This window comes from Apaloderma vittatum, unplaced genomic scaffold (genome assembly GCF_000703405.1).
Source record: "Apaloderma vittatum isolate BGI_N311 unplaced genomic scaffold, ASM70340v1 scaffold2864, whole genome shotgun sequence".
Lineage (NCBI taxonomy): Eukaryota > Metazoa > Chordata > Aves > Trogoniformes > Trogonidae > Apaloderma > Apaloderma vittatum.
The window spans coordinates 103,925-127,975 of record NW_009714190.1 but is presented as its reverse complement, the minus strand read 5'-3'; the positions used below and the strand labels follow the sequence as shown (position 1 = coordinate 127,975).

The 24,051-nt window shown below is 36.5% G+C and overlaps 1 protein-coding gene across 1 annotated transcript in view; it reads left to right on the top strand.

Moving 5' to 3' along the window:
• The window catches only part of LOC104273329 (plasma membrane calcium-transporting ATPase 2-like), a 168,156-nt gene that overhangs the window by 69,181 nt on the left and 74,924 nt on the right, over window positions 1-24,051 (top strand). Inside the window, 5 exon segments of the mRNA XM_009868638.1 lie at window positions 8,341-8,598; window positions 9,416-9,541; window positions 15,201-15,326; window positions 17,133-17,165; window positions 18,663-18,722. Of these exon segments, the coding sequence (XP_009866940.1) occupies window positions 8,341-8,598; window positions 9,416-9,541; window positions 15,201-15,326; window positions 17,133-17,165; window positions 18,663-18,722 (603 nt within the window).

The window sequence follows — 24,051 nt, the reverse complement described above, 5'->3', positions numbered from 1 at the left end:
TATGGAATCTATTACGCCGCATTGGGAACCTTAGCTTGTGACTGGCGGTCTTTACTTAGCTCACTTAACCCCTAAATAACGAATTACTTACAGAATTTAAGAGAAGACTGATCATTTTGTTATTTTGTCTTTTTTGATAAAGTTATTATTATCTCATGTATATAGTAATGCATGTGAAACTGTTTATGATTATTATTATTATGGGCTATTTTTGATATGTGAAAACAGTTTTGCGAATTCTAACTGGGTTGCACAGCAAACATATTTACTGAAAAGATACTTAATGGATGTAGTTGTTTCTATTAGTGTTTTGATGAAAATATATTGCATTGGTTGTTTTGTAATGTGCTACCCTGTTTTTTAACATATTCTAAAATGCTCATGGATGGCCTACTTGTAGAATATTCAAGGTTGCGTTAAAATTCTACTTAGGAGTAGATAATTGTCTTTTCTGAAGCTTCCCTCTTATAAATTTCTTGATTCTTAACTTACTTCTTCTGTGGCTCTTTCTGAATCCTTTGAACTGTCGCTTTTTGAATGAGATAGAAAAAGTGAGGTTCTGCTCATCCAATAGTTGTTTGAGGGGTTTGTGTCAGTTGATATTTTTATTGCATTGTGGCAGTCTGGAAATACCATATATTTAGTGTCTCTGTAAAAAGCAGCAAGAAAGGAAACAGGTTTATACACAGATTCTCGCATTCAGCAAGGAATGCCCAATTTAGGTATCGCACTCTGCCCAAGAACAGATGACTAAATGAAATATGGAAATGATATCCTAAGTGTCATGGACTCAGAAAAAAGCAGATGTGTCACTTCTTAAATACAGATGGGACAAAGTGGAATATTTTTTCAGGAGCCAAGCATTTTTGCAAAGACTGGTTTCACTCCGATTTTGCTCAACTGCATCGGAACTGTCAATTCTATACTGTTCACCAGCACAAAGTGTGCTTGGGGAGCAAGTTCATTGCTGGGTGTCAGTGACACAGGTGAGTGATGTAAGTTTAAGACTTGAGCTGGCTTCAGTAACAACACATTAAGAACTTGTAAAGTGCAAAATATGCACATGAGTCATATGGGACCGGCAAATTCAATAATTGTTTCATAATATAAAGCGACCTACATCTGGTTTCTACAAATCTGTGTTGGACTGCAAAAAATTAAGTCCCATAGATACCCTCCTTCATTAGACATGTGTAGATCATCAACAAAACTGGGTTGCTTTTAGATATTGCTCATTAGATAGATTTCCAGATTGCCAAGCACGACTTAACTCTCAGCTGGGGACATGAGGTAATGAGATTTAGAACTTTGGGATGAAATATAAAATCTTCTCACATACTTTCCTGGCAGAGATTCTCCAGAAACATTAATTTTGTAAGTCCAACTCAGCTAGGACGTGACCTAGTAAGCATTGTTGAGTAACTGCATTTGAACTCTATTAATAAACACAGAGAACAACTTCCAAAGTCTGATTCTTCCATCTGAAACCTCGTGTTTTACCTTTTGAATATGTAGCTCTATTTGCCAAACATTTTTAGCTCTGAGCCATATACAGTAAAACTATAGCAATTGGACATCAAAGCTTGCTGTCCCTAAGAACTGAACTTGTGATTAAAATTCCCATATTGGCCTTTCTCAATATAAACCTCATCAAAATTGTTGTATGGTCCCGTTCTCTTCCATGGCTGCTGGTGGAGTTAGGACCCCATCTTTGCGACTGATCTTTGGAAAATACATTTCCTTGGAGGTGCTGCTCAGAAGAATCTGGCTTGACATGTTGCATCTCTTGAAGTTGACTGAGTATTTTAATTATAATTTTCATGTTTGTGATCAGGCTGAGAAATGTGTGAATATATATGCTTTTGGGATTACAGATTTGTTTCCTTGCATGAATATGTCAAAAATGTGTAAATATTTAATATTGAACTCTAAAGTTGACAGTTACATAACTAACCTACAGGGACAGTGTATTTTTTTTTCCTCTTCCCCTCTCCTCCGCCCTGCTGGAGTCCTTATATAACTAAGTGATGTATCACAAAGCAAGGAATTGTAATATTGTTTTTAAATAAGTACCCCATAATCACTTTTAGTGAATTTACAAGCACCCTGAACCTGAAATGTGTGTCGTGTAACTATCTCGCGCTGCTAAGTCACAGAAACAGTAACTAGAAAATGTTTTCCACAGTTGAGTAAGTCCTTGGAGATTATGAGAGAAAGACAGAAAACCGTTTTTGAAGTTCTAGGCATTTCTGCCCCTTTGCTGTTAGCTCTGCAGTGACGCTTTGAGCTTTGCCAGCCTGTGGCCTCGCTGCCTTGTGCGGTGCCCTTCCTGGAAGTGATTCAGCATCTGGTGATGTGTCCTCTCACACAGAGCATTTTGGGAAGGAATACTGGTACTTCAGTAACTGGCAATGGCTGTTTGGACAAATTTTGCAGCAAACGATGTGATACAACAAGGAATTTGTGAAAATAAATATTGCAGTATCTGCTGCAGCTTAAAAAGAAATCTTGCTAAGGAGGGGAGTTTATGCTATTTATTGCATAAGTTTCGTTTATTGTTCCTTTCCCCACCCAACTGAACACATCTGATAAAATAAGTAACGTCACTGATGATGTTAGGAAGCAGAGGCCAGATCTACTAATGAAAAAGCTTCAACTTAGAGCTGCTCGGTTTGCTTTAATAACATGCTGGAGTTGTAGCTAAGGAAAAACGTCTTTACAAAAAGTGATTAGATAAAAAGTTTTTATCATGGGAACTGTTGTCTTTCCGATGACAAAACCGGTTTGACTGACTAAAAAAATTACCTCTGGGGGCGTTATGAGATTTTCCTTGGGAATTTAAATGCCACAAGGTATTCTCAGCTTAAAAATAGAAATGTGTAGGTTGAAATGAGTAGCTGAGAGGTATGTGCTGTAGGTTGGGACTTAGGCATACAGATGTTCACAGATTTTTAAAAATACACTTTTTCTGATTTAAAAATTACCATGCTGCAGCTTAAGACTCTGTGGTTTGTAATTATAATTGTTACCCTATTCAAAGTAGCTTTAGGAATCTTCCAATAACTATTTGAAATTTTAAACGGATTTTTTTTTCTAGCTACACAGTGCCCGTATGCTTCTCTCTATATTTGCCCATATTTGGCTGATATTATGAGAAGCATGTATATTGAAATGGTGTCTGTGACCTAAAAGTGTTCCAGTTCCCAACAGGACATGAGCCTGGTAGTCTGTCAGATAATGCTGTCTGGCTATTTGTGACATTTTCCTTTTTTTATTATTTTTTTCCTGACCCCCTTTCTGGCTTTTCTCATCTGAGATGATTAATAACATCAACCAAATTATTTTCTCCTGCGCGTTAACAGTGAAGTTTCTTGCCTCCTGTGTTCCTGTAGTGCTTTAGTCTTCCTCTCCTTTCTCACCTGCTTTTGGCACAAGCATATTTAAATTTTTTCTATCATATGCTTCCCTTCCCTTTTAATGTCATAGGCCTTGCTTTCATATTTTTTCTTTCTAAAACCTTATTTATAATTAAAATACTGCTAATGCAGAGTAGCCTTCTGAGACTAGTTTGGAAATTACTGGCAATTAAGTAAGTGCATAAAAGGGTCCAGCACAGGCTGAGTGCCTGAGTATTTGCTCAGCTTTCCAGGTTCTTGGGCAGGTTTTGCTGCTCGTAGCTCTTGCACCCAGGTTGCTCGCAATCTCTGATGAGGCAGAAACCCAGGTTGCTGCGACTTCACGTGGACTGACTACGTGTGTCGGTTTGAATTACTTCCCTATTATTTTTTTTCCTGAATCCTCTCTTCCTTTGGATCTTGCTTCCCTTCATGTCCTTTCTAAAGAAAACTTTTTCAACAGTCTTTGCTGGCCTATTTCTGGTCAAATTTTAAGCTTTTAAAATGTTGATCTCTTTCCACAAATTTTTGGCAATGTACATTTGAGATGTTTTATGGAGGACACAATCATATTAGTCCTGTGTTGTATTTCTGGATATTCTTCAAGGCCATACCGTCAAGGTCCTTCCGCTCCTCTGGTGGGGGTTCAGCTCCCCTGTATGTTCCTGCACACTCCTTTTGAATAAGCTGATCCATTTTGTGATTTCATCTGCTTTTTCTATGCTGAAGGAGTTACAGCTCTTTACATTCTCAACTTGAAGTCAAATCTTTATAATCTCAATCTGAGTATGCATTTTCTGTCTCATCCTCATGAGACTTTGGGGAATGACACACACATGGCATATGTTCGTAGTTATGGTAAAAAATAGCTTCATATGCAAAACTTGTTTACTTTTTTGAAAATTAGTTTTCTGGCAGATAGGACCTACGCTGAATGTTTAAATAAGTGTTTCACAATTCACTGTCTTGGAATAAAACCCTACCACAAATCACAGAAACTCTTTTGTGATGCTTTCAGTCTCTGCCTTCCCGTGAAATCTCAGGCAGACTTTTCAGTTACATTTGGAACCAAGTACTGTCTTATGAAAGCAAAACAGCAATCTTAGACTTTAACACATTTTTTTCAAACTTATATGGGAGATCTTAATAAACATTAGATGCTTTAAACGATATTTTGCTAGTTAGGCTTATTATTATTTCATCTTTTGTGTGCTTTGTGTATATTTCTTATTTTCCTTTTATCTGTAAAGTCAGTACTCTGTCACTCTGTGTTCTGCAATAAGGAGGACAGATAATCCAAGTAGATACTTAAGAAATATGTAGGGTTTTCTCCTGTAAATTCATGTAAGTGTATCCTGTGTGATATAATGGCAGAAGAAAAAGCAAAAAAACAGTTTTCATTAAGTTTCTTATAAACTTATGCAAACATATCAATGAAGATGCAAATTTCCTTTTCTTTCTATTAAAAGGGACTACTTCTAAAATAGTTTTGAAGCAAGAATACAGCATAATTAAAAATTAAACATTTTGTATTAATTGATCTAGCACTGTATTCCATTTCATTTCTGTGGAACTGTAAAAAGCAAAGACAAAATTCTGGGAAAGTCTGATGGTCAGCTTGGTTAGCCATTTAAAGAGCCTGGGTTTAGTTATATTAGACTAGGTCCACAAAAAGTGCAATTTCATTTCTGAATTGTTGTTACAGGTGTCTACCCGCAAATCTTAGATATTGGAAAGCCTTGCTCAGTGCTGCTGGATAGAGATATCTAGTCCTTTACATTTAAACTCCTCACGTGGCTGAAATTCTGCTTCCTCCTAACCTCAAACGTACTGATAATGAAGCCCTGTTCTTTTCTGATAGCTTAGGACCACCGTTCACCTGACGTGCAGGATTAAATGAGGGAATCAGTTCGGAGCAGGCAGGCACACACGTATTCATGGTGCGTAGGATCTATAGGACAGTAAGAGTCCCATTTGTGGTCTTGGAAATTGTGTTCCTGAGTTCTGATCCTTTGATGGGGGGGGCAGGGGGTGAAATTGTGCCTCCCATATGCCCACCGTTGGTTTTAATTTTGAATCATACTGAATAGAAGCGGTGGGAGCTGTCTGCTTCATGCTACCTGCCCTTTTCTATGGATAACTTTCCCTCTTAGTGTGGCAGGTAACCTGGATCAATGGATCACCATAAGAGGAAACACTCGTAGTTTTATAGAAGCCAGATTGAATGCCAGCCAATAAAGATTCTGAAATCCATAAATCAGTTCACCATTTCTTCCATCCATCTGAAAGACTGACTTCTGGTTTTGACGATGTCTATCAGTTAATTTCTCTGCTCCTGGCTCTCCCTCCAAGGAGTCCTTCCTCCATCTGAATTCAGCATTGCCTGATTGAATGAACAGAAAATAAATGCAATGCATTTGAACTTCTGTTATTTCCATTGGGTTATGGAGTATTTTCTCATGATTTTAAAAATTAAAATAATGAATTATTATTCAGTGCGGAAGCTTGTCGAATTAGGTACACTTTCCAGGAACTTGATCTAAGTTCATACTCTTTAGGTTTTTATTTCATTCTTACGAACATTTTTTTCAGCTGTAATACGAAGAGTGAATTTTGTTCTTTGCTTGTGCATAATCAATGAGACAGGTAAACACACTTCCTTTCATCTTAATGATAACATCGTGCATTATTTACATGCTGTATTAGACTGTTTTTTCTGATCAAATGAACCTACTAGGAATGGTATTGCTTATATTAACACAGAAATCAGTTCTGACAATGCATATACACAAAATTAATTCCATTACTCAAGCCATAGACAGTTTTATTTTTTACCTGTTTTTGCTTAATCAGGAAGTTTAGGATTTTTTTCCCGAAGGGATGCCGAAATATTACTTTCCAAGCCATTCAGGTGTGTTAGTACTGGGTTCAAGTGCACCGATTAGCTGTTGTTTCGTTTCCCCATTACATCTCACAGGCACTGACCAGGCTTGTTGGTTCTTTGGAATAATAGCGAAGACTTTCTCAAAACTGATAGCTTTGTGCTATCTCATAATGAGTTTTTTATAATGAAGGACAAAGCACAGCTTGTATCTTTCAAATGGCTAATTTCTGGGGGTATGTTGAAATTATTATTCTTAATATTAACATTAATATTAAAAACATGCATGTAAGTATTACATAATGTTAATTCTTGGTTTTTTAGAAAATACCAGTATCAGCAATCCATATGCAGAAATCAAAGCTTTTTCAGTGATACCATGAGAAGGCATGCTACAGAATACAGTAAATAAGTATGGCCTCTGTGGAAATGCCTAAACCAGCTGAGGCTAATTAGAGCAAAGTTCATTAGTCTTTCCCAAAAGTTACGTTCTGCTGAAGGAAGCAACTGCAGATATGGTCGGAAGGTTGCATTTGTGACTGGTTTTAAGTAACTTAAGGTACCAAATGCCCAGAAGTTTACTCGATTTCTTTCTTGGGTGCTGTAAAACTGGCTTTATCTTTATTGAGATTGTTGTACTGGAGGTAAAGATTCGCGTGGGTCCTCAGGCTAAGGACATCTCTGCTGGGAAAGCCCCTTCTCTTGGGAGTGTGCTTTGCCTTTTAGTTAGGTTAAGGCTAAATTTAAATGACAGACAACACTGGCAGAAAACTCTGCTGTTTCTTCTGTTCACTTAGTGGACATTTGGTCTCATCTTTCTTCCTTTCACTGTTGGTAATTTTATTACTGTTCATATGCAAGAGTAGTTACTCAGCTGCTTAATGAATTATGATGCTTACGTTACAGGGAGAGCTTCATAACTTAAAAATAGAAGTCAAATTGCTTGTTAATTCCGTCTGGTGGCAGGTGACAGATATACTAAAATTAAACATCAGGCATAGATGGAAGCAACACGGTTGCTGAACTCCATGGTACTTGGATGAGATAGGGAAGTGATGTCAAATGCTTACCTAGTTCAGTTCTTCATGAAGAATTAAAAGATTTCTTTTCTCCCTCAGTCACTTGGGAGAGGAGGCTCTGTTGTTCCAACGGAGTTCTTGTTGTTTCTCTCCTGTCAGGTGGGATATCTCCGAGCTGTGTGATTCCAGCATGTGTACTTTGCACTAGGTCTTATTTTATTAAGGAGGAGAGCTGTATTGGTTTTATTTTGTGACTACTACCTGGGAAACCTATTTAACGTTTACTTGTGTATTGCTTTGAAATAAATAATTAGCAGATATATTTATAATTAACACTTCAGAATTAATATGTTAATTGTATTTTTCAACACTATTTTACTTGTGACAAAAATAATATATTTTCAATTCTATAAATATGTCATTGTATTTCTCTGTGAGGAAGAGTGATGAATTAATATTAGGCTATTATTTTTCCTCAGTGTTCCCTAACACATTTCACTATCATATTTAAATACTAATATACTTCATCTCAGCGTTTTTTAAACAAGTGTTCCATACTGAGTTTAGCTGAGAACATTTAGAAATTGTATTGAAAATTATTTCTTAAATCTGTTTTAATTTTACCTGTTTTCTTTAATCTTAATTTAATGCCATTGCTTTGCGTTGTTTGATGTTACTCATTGTTTTAGTCCTTGCCACCTTTAGTATGTCCTCATTTCTGGGAATGCTAGATGGCTCAGGTGAAACTACCTACTTTTCTACAAGACAACAGAATTGATGCCTTTGTTTCCATTTGTTTACCAAGGATAGCTAGTTCAGTAGAAGAAAAATCTAAAATCTCTGTTGATTTATTTTCTTTCTCTTTTCCTCAGACATCTTTATTTTTACTTTTTCCTCTGTGCTGCAATGGTCACTCAGCAGACAGTACTTGGACAAGCAGTTCTATTCCTTAACCTTGCTGTCATTTCACAGCAAGTTTTTCTTCTTGGGCTAAACATGATAAACCTGATCTTCACTCGAGTGATTCTTTATGTTGTCTTTTCAGGGTGTGGTACTGCAACAGGAGGAGCTGAAGATGAAGGTGAGGCCGAAGCCGGCTGGATTGAAGGTGCTGCCATCCTACTCTCTGTTATCTGTGTTGTACTTGTCACTGCCTTCAATGACTGGAGCAAGGAGAAGCAGTTTCGTGGGCTTCAAAGTCGTATTGAGCAGGAACAGAAATTTACTGTTGTCCGAGGTGGACAGGTTATCCAAATCCCGGTGGCAGAGATAGTAGTTGGTGACATTGCACAGGTGAAATACGGTAAGTTCCGTCAACTAAACGTCTGCTTTTCTGAACTTTATGTTTTCTCCTTTCCTTTTCTAGAATAGACTTACTTCACTGGAAATGATTTCAAAGACAGAGAATTATGTGCTGTCATTATCGTCTGTGGTGAGATAACAATTTGTCTGTTAGGGCAAAAGGAAAATGTAAGATGCTTGCTATTACATGGCACTAGGTAATTAATTTTATTTTTGTAATCTTCAATTCCTCTCCCTGACAAAGACAAGAATCGTTCATACAAAGGTAACTGTCTTTTCTGGAGGAATACTCTATGGAATAGTTGGTTTCTGTCGAGTCAGGAATAAGAGGAAGTTACTCAAATGCTCTGAGAAAGGGATTTGTGCCTCTGTGCTCACCCCACTTGGCAGGCTGCTCCAGAGCTGCGGATCCTGTATTACCAACTCTCAGGTGTCTCCTGCACTTAGCCAGGGGCTTCCTCAAGGGGGAAGGGAAGAGTCACTGTTAATTCCTATGAAATCTAATAGAGAAACCTTCCTATCATGTTAAGAAGAATACTCCCTCTGCCAAATCTCAGTGATTATGTGTTGATTGTGATGTGTTCTGATTGTGGGATAGCATTAGACGAAAAATATTTGCAGTGCAATGGCCCTTCCCTTTAAGATTGCAATAATATGCCTAATATGGACCCATGTGGTAGTAGCTCTTTCAATTTTGCTTTCATTTTATGTTTTAATGCAATTGTTAATTGTGATTTTGTAATAAAAATCATTATGTAATTATATAAACAATCTTACTAAACCACTGTGGTTTTTCATTACCATATTTTTACTGAAAGGTGATCTTCTACCTGCCGATGGGATATTTATTCAAGGAAATGATCTTAAAATAGATGAAAGCTCTTTAACTGGAGAGTCTGACCAAGTCCGCAAATCTGTTGACAAAGACCCAATGCTACTGTCAGGTAAATCTACCTGAAGTCTTGCTGAGTTATCCTTTATGCACTGCTTTGTTCATGTTTTGTTTCATTTTGTTTTTCCACACCATCAGGTTTTGGAACCTAACAACTCATCTTTTGAAAGCAGACATTGGCCTTGTCTGTTTGTCGTTCAAAAGACAAACTATTGTTCTTTTGGTTATGTGCAATAGTTTCTGATGGTTGTACTTATTCTATAATGTGAGAAAGCAGTGAAACATTTTCAATGGGAAAGGAAGGTATCCCTTAGGGAACAGCAATCGCTTCAATTCAATGGCTGCTAGTTTTAATATAACCATGAAATTTCAAAGCCTTTCAAAGTCTAAGTACTTTTTTGGTGTTTATATGAGATACAATGCAAAATAAAACAATGTACTCTAGAAGGAAATGGGTATAATAAAATACAGGCTTGAGAAATTTGTCTTTATGTTCTTATTGCAGAGTTAAATAAAGTTTACACTCTGTATTTCTATATATCTATGTAATCTCTATTGTAATTATGAAGAAGGTGAAGAACTAAGGTGTATTTTAACAAGCACTAGACACACCTTTGTTCCATACTTGTAGTAATGAATTTTTACTCATGCTGTCTTAGAAAATCAGTGTACTATGATTGCTCAGGAGCAGAGTTGATAATTGGAGCTTCTATCATGCAAACCCGATGTTTTTCCGTAGGTATGGTGCAAGGTTTAATGGCAGTGATGCCAGAGCTGATAAGCCAATTGAAACTGATAGTAGTTCAAAAACCCCCAAACCACCATGTCTTTCAGGGCAGGTTTGACCTGTAGACCTGTAGTTTTATAAAATCTGTTTAAAGGAAAAGAAAATAACAAAGCATCTGCAAAAACATTCAACAGACCTTAAATTTTCCTCATATCTTTACTCCTGAAGACATCAGTTAGTTTTGTCCTAGTAGGCTTCTGGAATTTGTACGAATATTGTCAGGATGTTGCTTGTCACTCTTCTCCTTTAATCATCTGTTGGAAATGAAAACAATGCAGGTTTGACAGAGGCACAACTGAAAGAAAGGTGCCATTTGAATCACAGACTGTTTTTCAAGTCTGAATGCGGTGAAAGACAAGTACCCTGAATCCAGAAGCATTATTTTCACCATTGACACCTGAAAGAACGTTTTTAATATTCAATCAGTTTCAATGACATAATTAAACTAAATGAGTTTCTGTGCTTAATGTCCTGTTTAATCACTCAGATAGTCATTTTACTGTACTTGAGAAGCAATTCTAAGAGTACAAGCACTGACTAAACCAGATGGTTCATTTCCATCTGTCTGTAGCATGTTCGGCACCACTTAGGAAGGCAGAAATGGAAATGCACACTCCGGTATACCTGAAACCAAACGAAGCAGCTTCTCTTCTATAGCTCCACTGTACTTCTGTCTAAAACATTTTCCTTCTTTTAGCTCGTTGAGATTTGCATGCGTGGTGTAGCGTAAACCATTGCATAAAGTCATCAGCTCAAATGAGGCTGTGGGGACGTTAAGTTTCTTCGCCATGAGTATGGGCGTTTATCAGCCAGGAGATAAGACAGCTTGGGTAAGCAGGCTGACTGCTGCTCAGCTGTCTTGACTGAAGCTGATGTGCCCTGTAGGTTTTGTAGAGTTCAAAGTTCACAGAAATCCATGATTCCTAATATGGAAGTTTTGAATATGAGTATGGCCCTGGTATTGCACACAGTGAAGCATTTTGGGATATCATGAATTATAATAGCCAGCATGGTAAAAAATACTTGTTGAGGCTTACTGCTTAAAACTTTTCCCCCAAATATTTAGGTTAATCTGAACAAGGTATGAAAGAGAGGAGCTCACCTGGTGTAGGTCTTACTGAACTGAGACTGACAGGGCATTACCTTATCCTAACCTAACTTTTACAAGTGAGTATCTCTGTCAATGCACAACAAGGATTTGAAACAAAGAAAATGGAGCTTATTCAAAAACAAATAACCAAAATTGATCTCTTGGTCATGCTGTTTTATTAGGTTTTAGAAATAAAAAGTTTGATTAAGGAATCAGGTCAGTTATTGCCTGGAGAAAAATACTTCTAATTCTGTTTTAATTCCCTGCCAGAAAATATTCCAGGCCATGGTTCCAGCATAGCAGAAATTTTCAGAACGACGCAGCTAACATCAGAGTTCCAAATTATTTGGATATGGTGAATTTACTTGATGAGTTCTTTTCTGGGAAACCTTTTTTTTGATCCCAAAGAGGATATTGTGATGGTTGGTTCACTTTGTTATTAATTTTAGTTACCTCTTAGTAATAGCAGTGACTACTACAGTTGTTTAAATACGCTGACAGGGGATTTTGTTCACCACAAGTTTGCTGGAAGTAGCAAAACACTATAAACCCCCCAAACTGGCATGCTCTGCTTTGCTTTTCTTGATTTGCAGCCCTATTTCCAATCTATTTCACCAGTACTGGTATTAGATTTGGGATTTCTGAGCAGTCTCATGTTTAGTTGCATTTATGTCCAAAAAGTATGTACTATAATAAGTTTCTTATCTATCTAATCTGTTTATCTCTTTTCTTACTAATCTAGACTGCTTCCTTTTCTATCCTGGAATATTCACCATTTATCAACTTCAAATTAAATACTCGGCAGTTGAAAATTGTATTTTATTAATGTTGAAAACTTGGTGTTGAGAAGGAAAGAAGTTAGAATTGTACAACATGAAACAGAAAAAAATGCTTAATGTACAGACAAATGAAAAAATCATTAATTCCAGAATTTCACGTATATAACAGTAGCTGGTCGAAGTCATAGAGCCCATTTCTTTATTCAAGCTAATATAATTATAATGCTATTTATATGGTGAAATTGCCAGAGTTAGGTGGAAGGAGGTTCAGCTTTTTGATTTAGCTTAGATGCTGACGACTTTTTCCAATAGTATTAGTGGAATTTAATCAATGATAAATTAGTACCTACTCTAAACCACACTTTTGTATTCACCTTAACAGTTTTGAATTGCATTTTACAAGACTAATGTTAAGAAAACGGTCAGAAAGACATTGAAAAATGAGACATTTTTGTCCTTTCTGGGTGTGTAGAACTAAGCTTGGAATCTTGTGGGGGTGTGTGCTCTTAATAAATCTGGTTTTGAAACAAAGACATGAATGCCATTTTTTTTGAGGATATTTCTACTCACTTTGTAGTCCAATACAGAAGAGAATTGCTTCAAAATAAAACACAGGAGTACTAAAAGCAAGTTCTCAGTTAAAATATATTTTAAGTGGTGTCAGAACTTAAATTTCTTAAATGTCAAAACTAAATTTCTGAGTAAAGTTGCAGGCATCTTCTGTTTTGTCTGAACCAGTACAACTAAGCCTATTCCATTTTTTAAAGATCTTTTCTGTTCCTCTGAGCTTGAATGTAACTTATTTTATGTTGTTTGGATGTTTGTTATGTTTTGCTCTGTCATATGAAAGAAAGCAAATGACATTTTTTAAGGAGTCACATTTTCTCTCAGCCATAGAAGCTGCTCTCAGTGCGCTGAGGTCTGTTGATAACTTTTTTCTATAGATTACATCTGACCATGAATGTATTTTTGGTTTTATTTTACTTATTTCTGCTGAAATTTTCCTAGTGTTCTGTTGAGATATTTATGATCTCAAATTAGGCTCAGTGTTGACAGATGTTCTCTCTGTTCTGTTTCTGTTTTCCTTTTAAGAACATGAGAGCTTTTGATTATTTAGAGAAAGACATTTTGATTATAAATAGATAGTTGCATTGCTTAGTATGTTCCAGGACAGCAATTGGATGAGCAGTAATAAGAAAATGCAATTTTGAAAAAAATGGGTTGAAAGTATGTGTGTCTACATATATAAAAAATACTAATCTATTTAAGGACATAGGTCCATATATCTTCCCTTTTCAGCTTTTTGAGATAAGTCGATGAAATGAATATATGCAGATGAGGATGAACCCAGTAAAATGGTTTTTAACATGGGAGGGTGAGAAGAATCTCTCCAGGGCCATTCAGATTTAGTTGATTTGAATGCCCAAGAAGATTCGCCATGAGAAATTAATTATATTTGCCATTTGCTCAGTGCCTCAGACTCCCAGTTCATTTGGTTAAAAGCCATTTCGCAGGAGTCTGCAGAAAGCTTGTTTGCAAATTTCTTTTCTTTTTTTAACTGTGGCTTCAGGTGAGCCCAGCCGCAGTACATTTCAGAACTACAGGCATAAGTGAACAACTTTAGTTTGTAAAATAGGAGTGGCAGTTAATGATGGTCGTGGGTCAGTGCTAGGGGCAAGATAGTTGAGAGTAGGCGCACCAGAATTTTTACCTGATTAGCCACAGACCTGTTGTAGGACAAGTCAGTTGATGAGTCCACCTAATTCATGCTCTTCCTGTTCTCATGGTGACTTGGACTTAATAGGAAAAAAACCTTTGGTTTTCTACTTCTAAAAAATAAAATGTAAAGTCTATTTCAATGAATAACTTTATCTATTAGTAGTTTTGAGCATTATATATTGGTTTTAATCTGTTTCATAGGAGCACTACTAATGTGATTTATATCTTTTAAAATTCACCACCTGCGAAGGTTCTCTCTCTTCAGACTTCTCAGATACTACTTCAATAATGAACTTTTTAGATTAAGACTTTGTCATCATGTGAAATGCAAAATAATTTGATGCCATCCTTGGCACGTTTCTTCCTATGCTTCAGTGACAATTTTTTTAATAAGCTTTTAGTAACTGGCCTTAGATGTGGGTCATAACAATAGGTTGTTGTTGAATTTCAAACTTTCTTTAGAAATAGCCAGTGTACAATTGCATAGACTGAATACTTTTGATAATTTTTAAGTGTTTCCGTTTATTTCTGTTTCTACAAGACACAGCAAAATGTTTCTCAGAGGCTGTGATCTTAGCTGCACCTAACGTTTGGTTCAGTGTTGGAATAAGAGCTGTAAACAATTTCTGTGGAATAAAGCATGAAATATTTCTCAGAAATATTAATATACCGATAACATTATCTAGTTAAATAAATGAATTGGAAAAAACTGTCAAAAAGCTGAATTTGTCAATTGTATGTCAGGTTCTACTTGTTATGTGGGAATCTCAGTATTTAATTAAACATCTTGGACATTTTTCTCTGTATTGGTTTTTCAAGTATGAAGATGTGAAATTGTCTTAAAAAATATTTTGTGTGTGCCTATAAATCAACCATAATGGAGAAAGATGAGAGAAATTACACACAAATGTTTACTTAGTTGATGTAATAGCATTATGTGTACAGTCAGTGTAACCTAGGCTAGAGTCACAGAGGAATTCTTGCAGAGCTGTGAAAAAATATTTTCAAAGTTACAGGAATTAACTATTTTAACTTTAGCTGTTACCTTCCAAGATTATGTAAACTTGGTTAATGTCAACATTTCTTTTAAAAAGGGAGTCTGATGTGTGTTTTTAATGGATGTACACCCTAAAAGTTTCAATTAAGCAACCATTTTTGGTTGAGAATAATATAAAACAATAGCAGTTATTTTTGGTGTTTAAGTATATTGGCCTCAGTACAAATTTTCAATGTAACAAGTCTCTCTCCGTGCTGTAGTAAAAGTCTGACCTAAAATATTTAATGGTTGCTCTTTTTAGTTCTTTAGCTATGTGTAACTTATGTTGCATATTTTCAGGTACTCATGTCATGGAAGGCTCTGGACGAATGCTTGTAACTGCTGTGGGTGTGAATTCTCAGACAGGCATCATCTTTACCCTGCTAGGTGCTGGAGGAGAAGAAGAAGAAAAGAAAGATAAGAAAGGTAAATTTCACAACACGTGAGGATGCTTCAAAGAAAGCTCTTGGCTTCACTTAGGCAGAGCTCTCCTCTGTTCTTGGCAAAGAAGTATGATTGAAAAAACTTCTTTTTTGTATACATTTTTGTCATGACATGTCACACAGAAAAACAGCAAAAGCTGTTAACCAATAAATACATTGGATAACAAGATGTTTTTCCAGTGTGAAGTTGCAGACTCTCAGTACATAATTAAATGCACGGGAATACACAGACATACTCCCATTGCCGTGTCTTCTTTACATAATTCCATACTCGCCTCAAATTTGCTGAGGTTTTGCTCTTGTGCATTTACATCCACGTAAAATTTTTTTTTTAGGAAAAAAACCCACAAACTGGACCATGGAAATAGTGTCTGTCTTTTACCTTCAAAAATAAAAGAGAAGTGACTTTCTGCTAGCCTAGTTGTTTAATGTCAGTGACTGACTTCAGAGACGTTTTAATTTCTTAAGGTGTAAAGGTAAAACTACGAATAGTAAAAGACGAGAAAGTAGCAGTAAATGTTAATGGAGAGTTTAACTTTGATGTCCTGTATCAGTTAATGAAATCAAAAAGTCTCTTTAGACTTTTCACCTTATTGTAACGTGTTGTCATAAGCACAAGCAATTGCTATTTTATGGGTTGCACACTAAAGCAGAAATATGATTTAATATGTGTCCTTTCTAGTTTTTGTTCGTAGTCTTGTAAGTTGTTCAAGTCTCCTTTCAGAATTATGTTCCAAGTTTGCTCTAAGAGTATTTGTTTTTCAGACATAATTAAGGGCCAGTTAATGTCGTTTTTTAGACATTCCTATTCTTTTTAGTGGTTTTCACTATTAAGAAAAATGAGTAGCTGTAGCTTTACTGAACATTTTACTTAGTATCTGTCAAGTGCTGTGATTCCACTTTTTTTTTTTCATTTGCATCCTTTTAATTTGAAGCTGCAGATAGGAAGGCCAAATTCAAATGGTTTTCATGACCTACTATTTCCATTTCTGAGCATGTTCAACAAGTGGTTGCACTTGACTCCATGTTTCTCTGAGGAAACCCCTTTTTACTTGATGAAAGGCTTTATGAAATATTTACAGTTTCATTTCTAGACAGAAATGCACAATACCTGCTAGGCATGGTAAGTTCTAGGAACATTAAAAGAAGAAACACCAAAACTTCCCCAGAAAAACGCTTCCACGTCAGACTAGTTTTGAACAGTATCTTAGAGCCTCATCTTACTATCATTAAGAGAAACACTCTTAGAAACAGACCTTTAGGATCTGGCAGCCTCTGTTTTGGCAGTGTCTAAGGCTGTTGAAGGTGAGAAGGAGCAACTCGAGTCCCTGTTGGAAAGGGACAGCAGCTTGCCTGGAGGTCCTCGGTGTAACTGCGTTGGCCTTCTCTGTGTGTTGCTCAGGACCCTGGGCATTCCCTCACATTTTCAGTGTGAGTAGTGAAAGAGAAATCGGAGATGGAGTGATGCACAGCTCTGCGATCGTAACTTGCTGCCCAGAGACAGAGATCCTTACAGAGGTTTGCGAGAACTTTCTGCAGGCACCAAATCCAACTGGGTGTAGCTACGATACTGAGCAAAGTCCCTCCCGCTTTGCTAGCAGCTTTGTGCTAGTGTGGAGGGCTGCCTGCACAGAGCTGGGAGCAGACTGAGGCCAAACTCAAATGCTGTACTCGCATACACAAACCTGCAATCCTCTGAAACCCTGCCAGTCGTAAATGTGTGCTTTCAGTCTTAACGTGGGTGTGTGCTTTTATCGTTCATTAACGTTTTGTAAAAATCATCATGCAGGTGTGAAACAGGAGGATGGACATCAGCTTCCAGGTAGAGTAAGAATTGTACCAGATCAAATGAAGGGCGAGGCTTTGGGCCAGCAAGCTTGGGTGCAAATCAGGGTTGAACTAGTGATTAAAATAATTGTCCCGTTGAATCAAAGAATCATTTCAAATCAACAGGATTGTTGGCAGCAAACATTTAAGTGTGCATGCATGGTCGGTGTTGCAAATCTTAATGTTAAACTTGAATAATCAGTTATTCTTCAGAAATAAATTACAGTATATTAAATGTCGGAATGCATGATTTGCTGTTAGCGGTTCATGCTGTGCTGATTTGTTTGAGTATCCAAATGGAATAAAAAATAAGCATGAGTAACCAAAACATTTTAAGTTATTACCATCACAGTAATCAAATTTGTAACTGAAATTTTCATGAATGCAGTTACACAGAGTGTGTTTTTACATCCTGTATACTGTTTATTTTCTTCTCCCAATTTACCACTTGTAAATAAAACCTTTTCTCTTGAATGACAAACCAGTACAGTGTGAAACAGTCACTAAGTACTGAAGAAGTTCAGCCATCTCGATCAGGATTCATTTTAGGACTTCTCTGTTCTAATGTGAACAATTAACCAACAGAAACAAACCAAAACTTATTTTATCTGTTATTTCTGGAGACTAATTTTCTGAACTCTAGCATAGAGAACATAATAAAACCTCCTTCAAGTTTTTCAACCTCCTTTTAGGAGAGATTTCTTGACAGGTTTCTCTAATATGCAGATAATTGCTGAAAACAAAGACAGGATTTTCTTTTCTGACGCTTTTTTTCATTTCACAGAAAACAGGCAATTTTGTGATGTCTGTTCAGATTTAAAATAACTCGTCATTCTCTTCAGGATGACGTTTGCCATTCCCACATACAATATTGAAAAGTTTCATGTTTCTACTTGGATCAGTGTGCATATTGACTAGGTTACAGCAGGATATAGGCTGAGCCCACGTTAGACTGGCATGTAGCAGCAATAATACGGCATAACAGGCAACATTATATAAAATACAAAATATGTCATGTTGCATATATTATGCAGTATGCTGTATATTTTAAACATACCCATACATTGTGTAAATTCCGTAACTCAATGGAAATATTTCAACAATTTTAATATTCCATAGTATTACATTAAAGTAAGAAAAATTACACATAAAAGGACCAAAGCGATATACATGGTACTGTGTACAGTCAGTTCTCACCAACTCTCTTAACTTTGTTAAATGTCTTTTCATTTTCTTTTTATTATTCCACGTATGAGTTTTTGCCTTAGTTTGTAACGCCTTTGTAGTGACATTTTGCTTTTGAAAGTTATGTTAATTAATTTAAACCAGACTGATTTTGGAGAAAACAAAGTCATAGTATTCCATAAATGTTTTTTGTTTTGTCATGTGCATTTGTTCATGTTGTTGTTGTTATTATTATTATTATTTATTGGGTTTTTTATCCGTTATTGCTCAGTAGATTCTTCCCATCCCTCCTCCCACCCTCCTTCAGCTACAGATGGTGCAGCAGGTGCAAATGCCACTGATAATGCAAATGCCAGCTTAGTCAATGGTACGTCAAGAACACCTAGCTTGTTTTGTTTAATAGCTTTCTCTCCTGACTCTCCAAGATTCCCTCTTCCTTTTACGAACTGCACAGATGTCGTACGTGCATGTGATTACCCTCTGAGAGATCCTACTCTGTAAACTCTGTAGTAGCTTATAAGAGATGCCACAAAGGTGCTACAACTCACATCATTCATACAGTGTGAAGCACGGGAGAGGAAGAAGTAGGCATTATGATCTATTTGCCATTAATTAAAACTGCAACTAAAAGGAACGGTTAAGTAATTTCTGAGTTGCCTTTATGTGAAGTTCCATTGTAAAGCTCTTGACACATTTGTCTGCACAGATCTGAAGAACACCGTGGCAAATGGATTATATCTTCTTTTCTTCTGATGTGGCACTCTCTTAAGTATTCATATAATCTTCATGTAATTTTGAGAAATAGTGCTGGGATCAGGAATCTGGCTCAATTTGACTTAACTGTCTTAGGAATAACTTTTGCTGCTTTGAGTATCTTTTTTGGAAGAGACTGACGAAAAAGTTATGTTTGTGGATATTTGTGTATGCCCTTAGATAATAAGCCTGCCTGTATTTACCAAAAATAAAATAAAAAAATATTGCAGTAGTCATTTTTGACTGTCTTTTAGTACAGTTTCTTGATCCCACTTAGCATGCAGATATTTCAGTATCTCTTCTACTAGTCTAATTTCAGTATTAAATAGAATGGGTCAATATTAGTCTGGGTATCAGATGTATTTTTCTGATAATCAGATACATTAGTCTTTATAGAATCCTTTCCCTCTTATACAACACCAACAATATTGGTAAAAGTAATTGCACTTTTCATTGTGTTGGTGATAGAATTTTTTTTCCATGTGGGTCAGTAGTCCATGTATGTCAAACTAGAGTTTCTGACATAGCAATACCAAGTACTTAAGAATTACTAAGATTTACTAGGGTAATATCTTATTTAAAGCAATGACATAGGAAATCTTTGAGTCTATTTTAAAATAATTTCATTCCAATTTAAAAGGCACATATAACCAGATTTAAAACGTTACTCCTGCACATTTGGAATTTGATGGAAAAATAGGAATTGCAGTCCCTGTGTCTCACTGCGTGACAGGAACCTTTACCATCATTTTCCAATTTCATATTCCTTAGAGACCAAGAACTGGGTAATGAATGATGAGTATTTCATCCTCCATTCTTTATGCTCTGTAATTTTACTCTGTTGAGTGTAAACCGAACACAGGCACACAGCAAAGCCTTACCGGATATCCTCCTTCAATCCCGCTGGAGACTGAGGTATTGCATTTGTGCTCAGTCCCATGAGTTGCGGAGTAGTAAGTTACGCATCTGCTGAAGTACTTTGCTGGATGAGAACCACTGCTCAGCAAGGTGCAGAAACGAGTCTGACCTTGTTGTAATCTGGTTTCTCTGTTAGCAAGTTTTAGTTGCCTGGTAAATATTTGTTGTGTTTGGTCTCAATGCCCGAACTTAAAATGGAAATTAAGTTCCAAGGGATATTAAATCAGTGTCTTAAATATGTGCTTTTCCAGCATCTTCTCTCCCATCAGAACCAATAGTTACTGACCCTGTTTATCTTGGGGTCAAGAGATACGTATGCAGTTCTTTTTACTGCACAAAGCGTAGAAGTCAGGTTTTTGCTTTTAACTTCTTTAACTTCTGCAGATCTTTGATCGGAATGGGCAGGAGATACTTTCCACAATTCAACTTTCCAGACCAGAGGAGACCAGAAACTTGGCAAATGGGGTTAGATCAGAGTGGTTTGGAATTGTCTGGGAAAGTCTGATGTCTGTTTACATTGCAAATTTTTCTAATTAGTAGTGACAGTGAGTTAGTGAATACTTGAGATGTAGATATGTTTTGGAGGGGATTTGGAAGGGAGAAAGGAAGGAAAAAACCCCACTTCTCAAGCAAAGAGACCAAGTTCATGTAGATATGTTTTTGGTTTAGATGAAATTCTTTCAAGAATGTCTGAGAATTCTTCCCAAGCTATGATTGGAAACAAGCCTTTATACCTAAAGACTAATACCTCTGTGTAGAAAATATCTTCAAATAAGAAAAAAAAAATTACATAATTGAATAAGTACTTAGCTCAGGGAATGCTATTGCTTCTTACTTGAAAATCAGCACATTACCATTCCAAATAAAATGTTACTGTCTTAGTTGTTAGTGTGCACTTGACACAAAGGAAGTATTTATTGTGTTTTCAGTCAGTGAACTTAGTGATAAATTCACATAAGTGTGTGACACAGCTTGTCTTCTGCTGTGTCAAAGAACTGTTACAAGTTCTATCAGGTTCTAGTAGTTAAGATTAAAATGCATAGTTGCTTGGTCTCTGTTAAAACTATAGATAATGCATTCAGGTTTTAAAAGGTTACAAGTTAAGTTTATAAGCAGATGAGAAAAAATTACAGAAAGATAGTAATTCATTAATAGTTGTCTAATTTCAAAGTAGCATATTTAGAAAAGGTAAATTTTTTTAAGACTGTTTAGGAAGCAGCAATCACTGGTTACAGCGTGTTTAACCCAAGTTTAATTTCCTTAGATAAAGGAGTGCTTATCGTGGTCCAGTAGAGCACTGCCCGACTCCTACATCAGGATTTGCCTGTTGGGTTGTTGGGGTTTTTTTGACATTTGTTACTTAAATGATATTCTGATACAGAAATACCACATCAGACTCAGAGAAATGCCTCACCTGAAATACTTTACATCTGCTGTCAGATCTGGCAGGTGTGCACTGCTGTTCAATTCCTGCAAAGCAATTTGCAGTTTTAATACACTTTCAAGTATTTTACGAATTGTAAGCGGAGGTATTTAGTGAGTGTGTGGAAGAAGCATCTAAAGCTTCCTATTTGATACAGTGGAATCAGATTTATTCTTTTGCAATTAACCTGTGCTTTATTAAAGCATTGGCTCTAATATCACACTGCGTGAAAGAATTCCTAATGATTCACTTCAGATGTTTGACGTCACTTTCCCCCCTATATATAGATTTGCAACGTGCGTCTGTGCTGACTAGCTACAGAATGTAACTGCCTTGGCATGAAGAGGGCTGTAACTCATTTCTATTGCCAGATGAGACATTTTGGAAAATTAGCAGAGTTTTTTGTGTTTTTTACTCCACCACAGCACATGAGAACACAACTCGATTAGCTGCTTCGGTTAATTCCAAGGAGTTCCTCCAGTGTATAAATAATTTCTAATGCCAGCGATAGGTCTGTGTTATTCTGTCTCACTGGCTCCTCATAAAGGGCTGGGGGAGGCAAAGCGGAGTCTTTTCATGGGAAGTTTATTTGGAGAAATAACTCTCTTTTGGAGCTAGAACTTTGGCAGAAATGGTGCCATGGGTATGTTCCAGAAGAGGGAAATTTTAGAAAAGCAACATGCAGAACATTTTATATTTAAATTCAAAAACTTAAAAGCAATTGCAGAATACAAGTCGTATTAGGAGGCTCTATATTCTTTCCTAATCCTTCTGATTTTTCATCTTGGCTTTAAAGAGTGATGAAAATAAACTCACATGAATTCCTCCAGATTTAAGGGCCCAAACACTGTTCCTTTTACTTATTTCCAAAAAGAAAAGAGGAAAGCATTTGTAAAATTACGTAAAAATATATTTTAAAATAATTAGATATAAAATATCTTTCCTTATTGTGGCCTTCCAGTATCTTAAGGGGGCTACAAGAAAGCTGGTGAAGGGCTTTTTAGGATGTCAAGTAGCAACAGGACTAGAAGGAATGGATTGAAGCTGGAGATGGATCGGTTCAGACTGGACATTAGGAAGAAGTTCTTCCCCATGAGGGTGGTGAGACCCTGGCACAGGTTGCCCAGAGAGGTGCTGGAAGCCCCATCCCTGGAAGTTTTTAAGGCCAGGCTGGATGGGGCTCTGCGCAACCTGGTCTAGTGGGGGATGTCCCTGCCCATGGCAGGGGGGTTGGAACTAGATGATCTTTAAGGTCCCTTCCAACCCTGACAATTCTATGATTCTATGCTTGATTCTATGATATTATAAAAATATTAATAAATTCCAAGGTCAGAAGGATGGAATGGTATTTCTGGTCCTAACACTAACTGAAAGGAGAAGGGATCTCTCAGCAGTAGTGACTCTGTCATCTTAATTTCTTTCTTAATTTCTTTCTTTGTACATAATTTGTAGCCAAGTGCAGGCTTAAAATTATTGGGAACAGGAGGAAAGAAATCCTTGCAGCATTCTCTTCTTTATCATAATTACCTAAATGAACTGTTCTTTGTTATTCTATTTAAATAATTGGAATATAACTAGCTATGATGACTTCCCGTGCATCCCTCAATAACCTAAATGCAGCAGCTGCTGAGGTTGACAATACATTTCCTAAATACTGCTGTTTACGTTGCTGTTCAGGTTGCTGTTCGAGATTGCCCAATTTGTGGACTGCTGTTTTTAGGTGACCAGGGTAGATGAATTGTTAGTGTAATTTATCGTGACAAATATGCTACCCCTATTAAACAGCAGCTATATATCATAAAGTCTTTGATTTATATAGAAAAAACAGAGTATTTTGTGTTTGGCAGTTACAAAAATCATGGTTTGTTTTTTTGAAGTCAAAGAATCTTCAATTATACTGCTTTCAGGTTTTGAATTGTGTTCTGGAAAAGGAACTATAGAACAGGACACAGAGCAGACTGCTCTAAATTAAAGTTTAGTAGTTCTTAAGGAAGACTTTATCCTCTAGCCAGAAATTAGAACCTCTAGAGATGTTTTATGTCTTCCACTAACCTTATTCAAAACCATTCTAAGAAAAATAGCCATTGGGCAGGTGGGAACTTCAACGATGCACTGTGTGCAAAAATTTTAAAAAAAATTTCACAGTGAAAATGAACTTACTTTTGTTCAGGTTCATAGAATCGTGAGTCCTGGCAAAATGTTGTCTTTGGAAGATAGATGCTGTCTTTTACATAATCACATTATAGCTAAGGTGGGAATAAAGTTAGAAATAGAATATAAATAAGCAGTTGATGTGAAGTGGTTTATTTCAGCATGCTTTAGTCATCTGAGTACTGACATGGTGATATTCAGTGAGACATCCTTTACTGCAGTTCTGTGCTGCTGAATTTCTTGGTGCCTGTAGCCTGTTGTTGAAATAGGGGGTGAAATAATATACGGAGATAAATTTGATTTGTCGATTTTTGCTCTGAGAGGGAAGTTTTTAGTGATCTCTCAGCTGCTAAAAATGCAAACATGCAAGAGATTTATCTTAGCCTTTCAAGTTTGTTGCTTTTTATTCACAGCATAGAGTGAAAAAACCCAAACCTTAAACATAATTCCT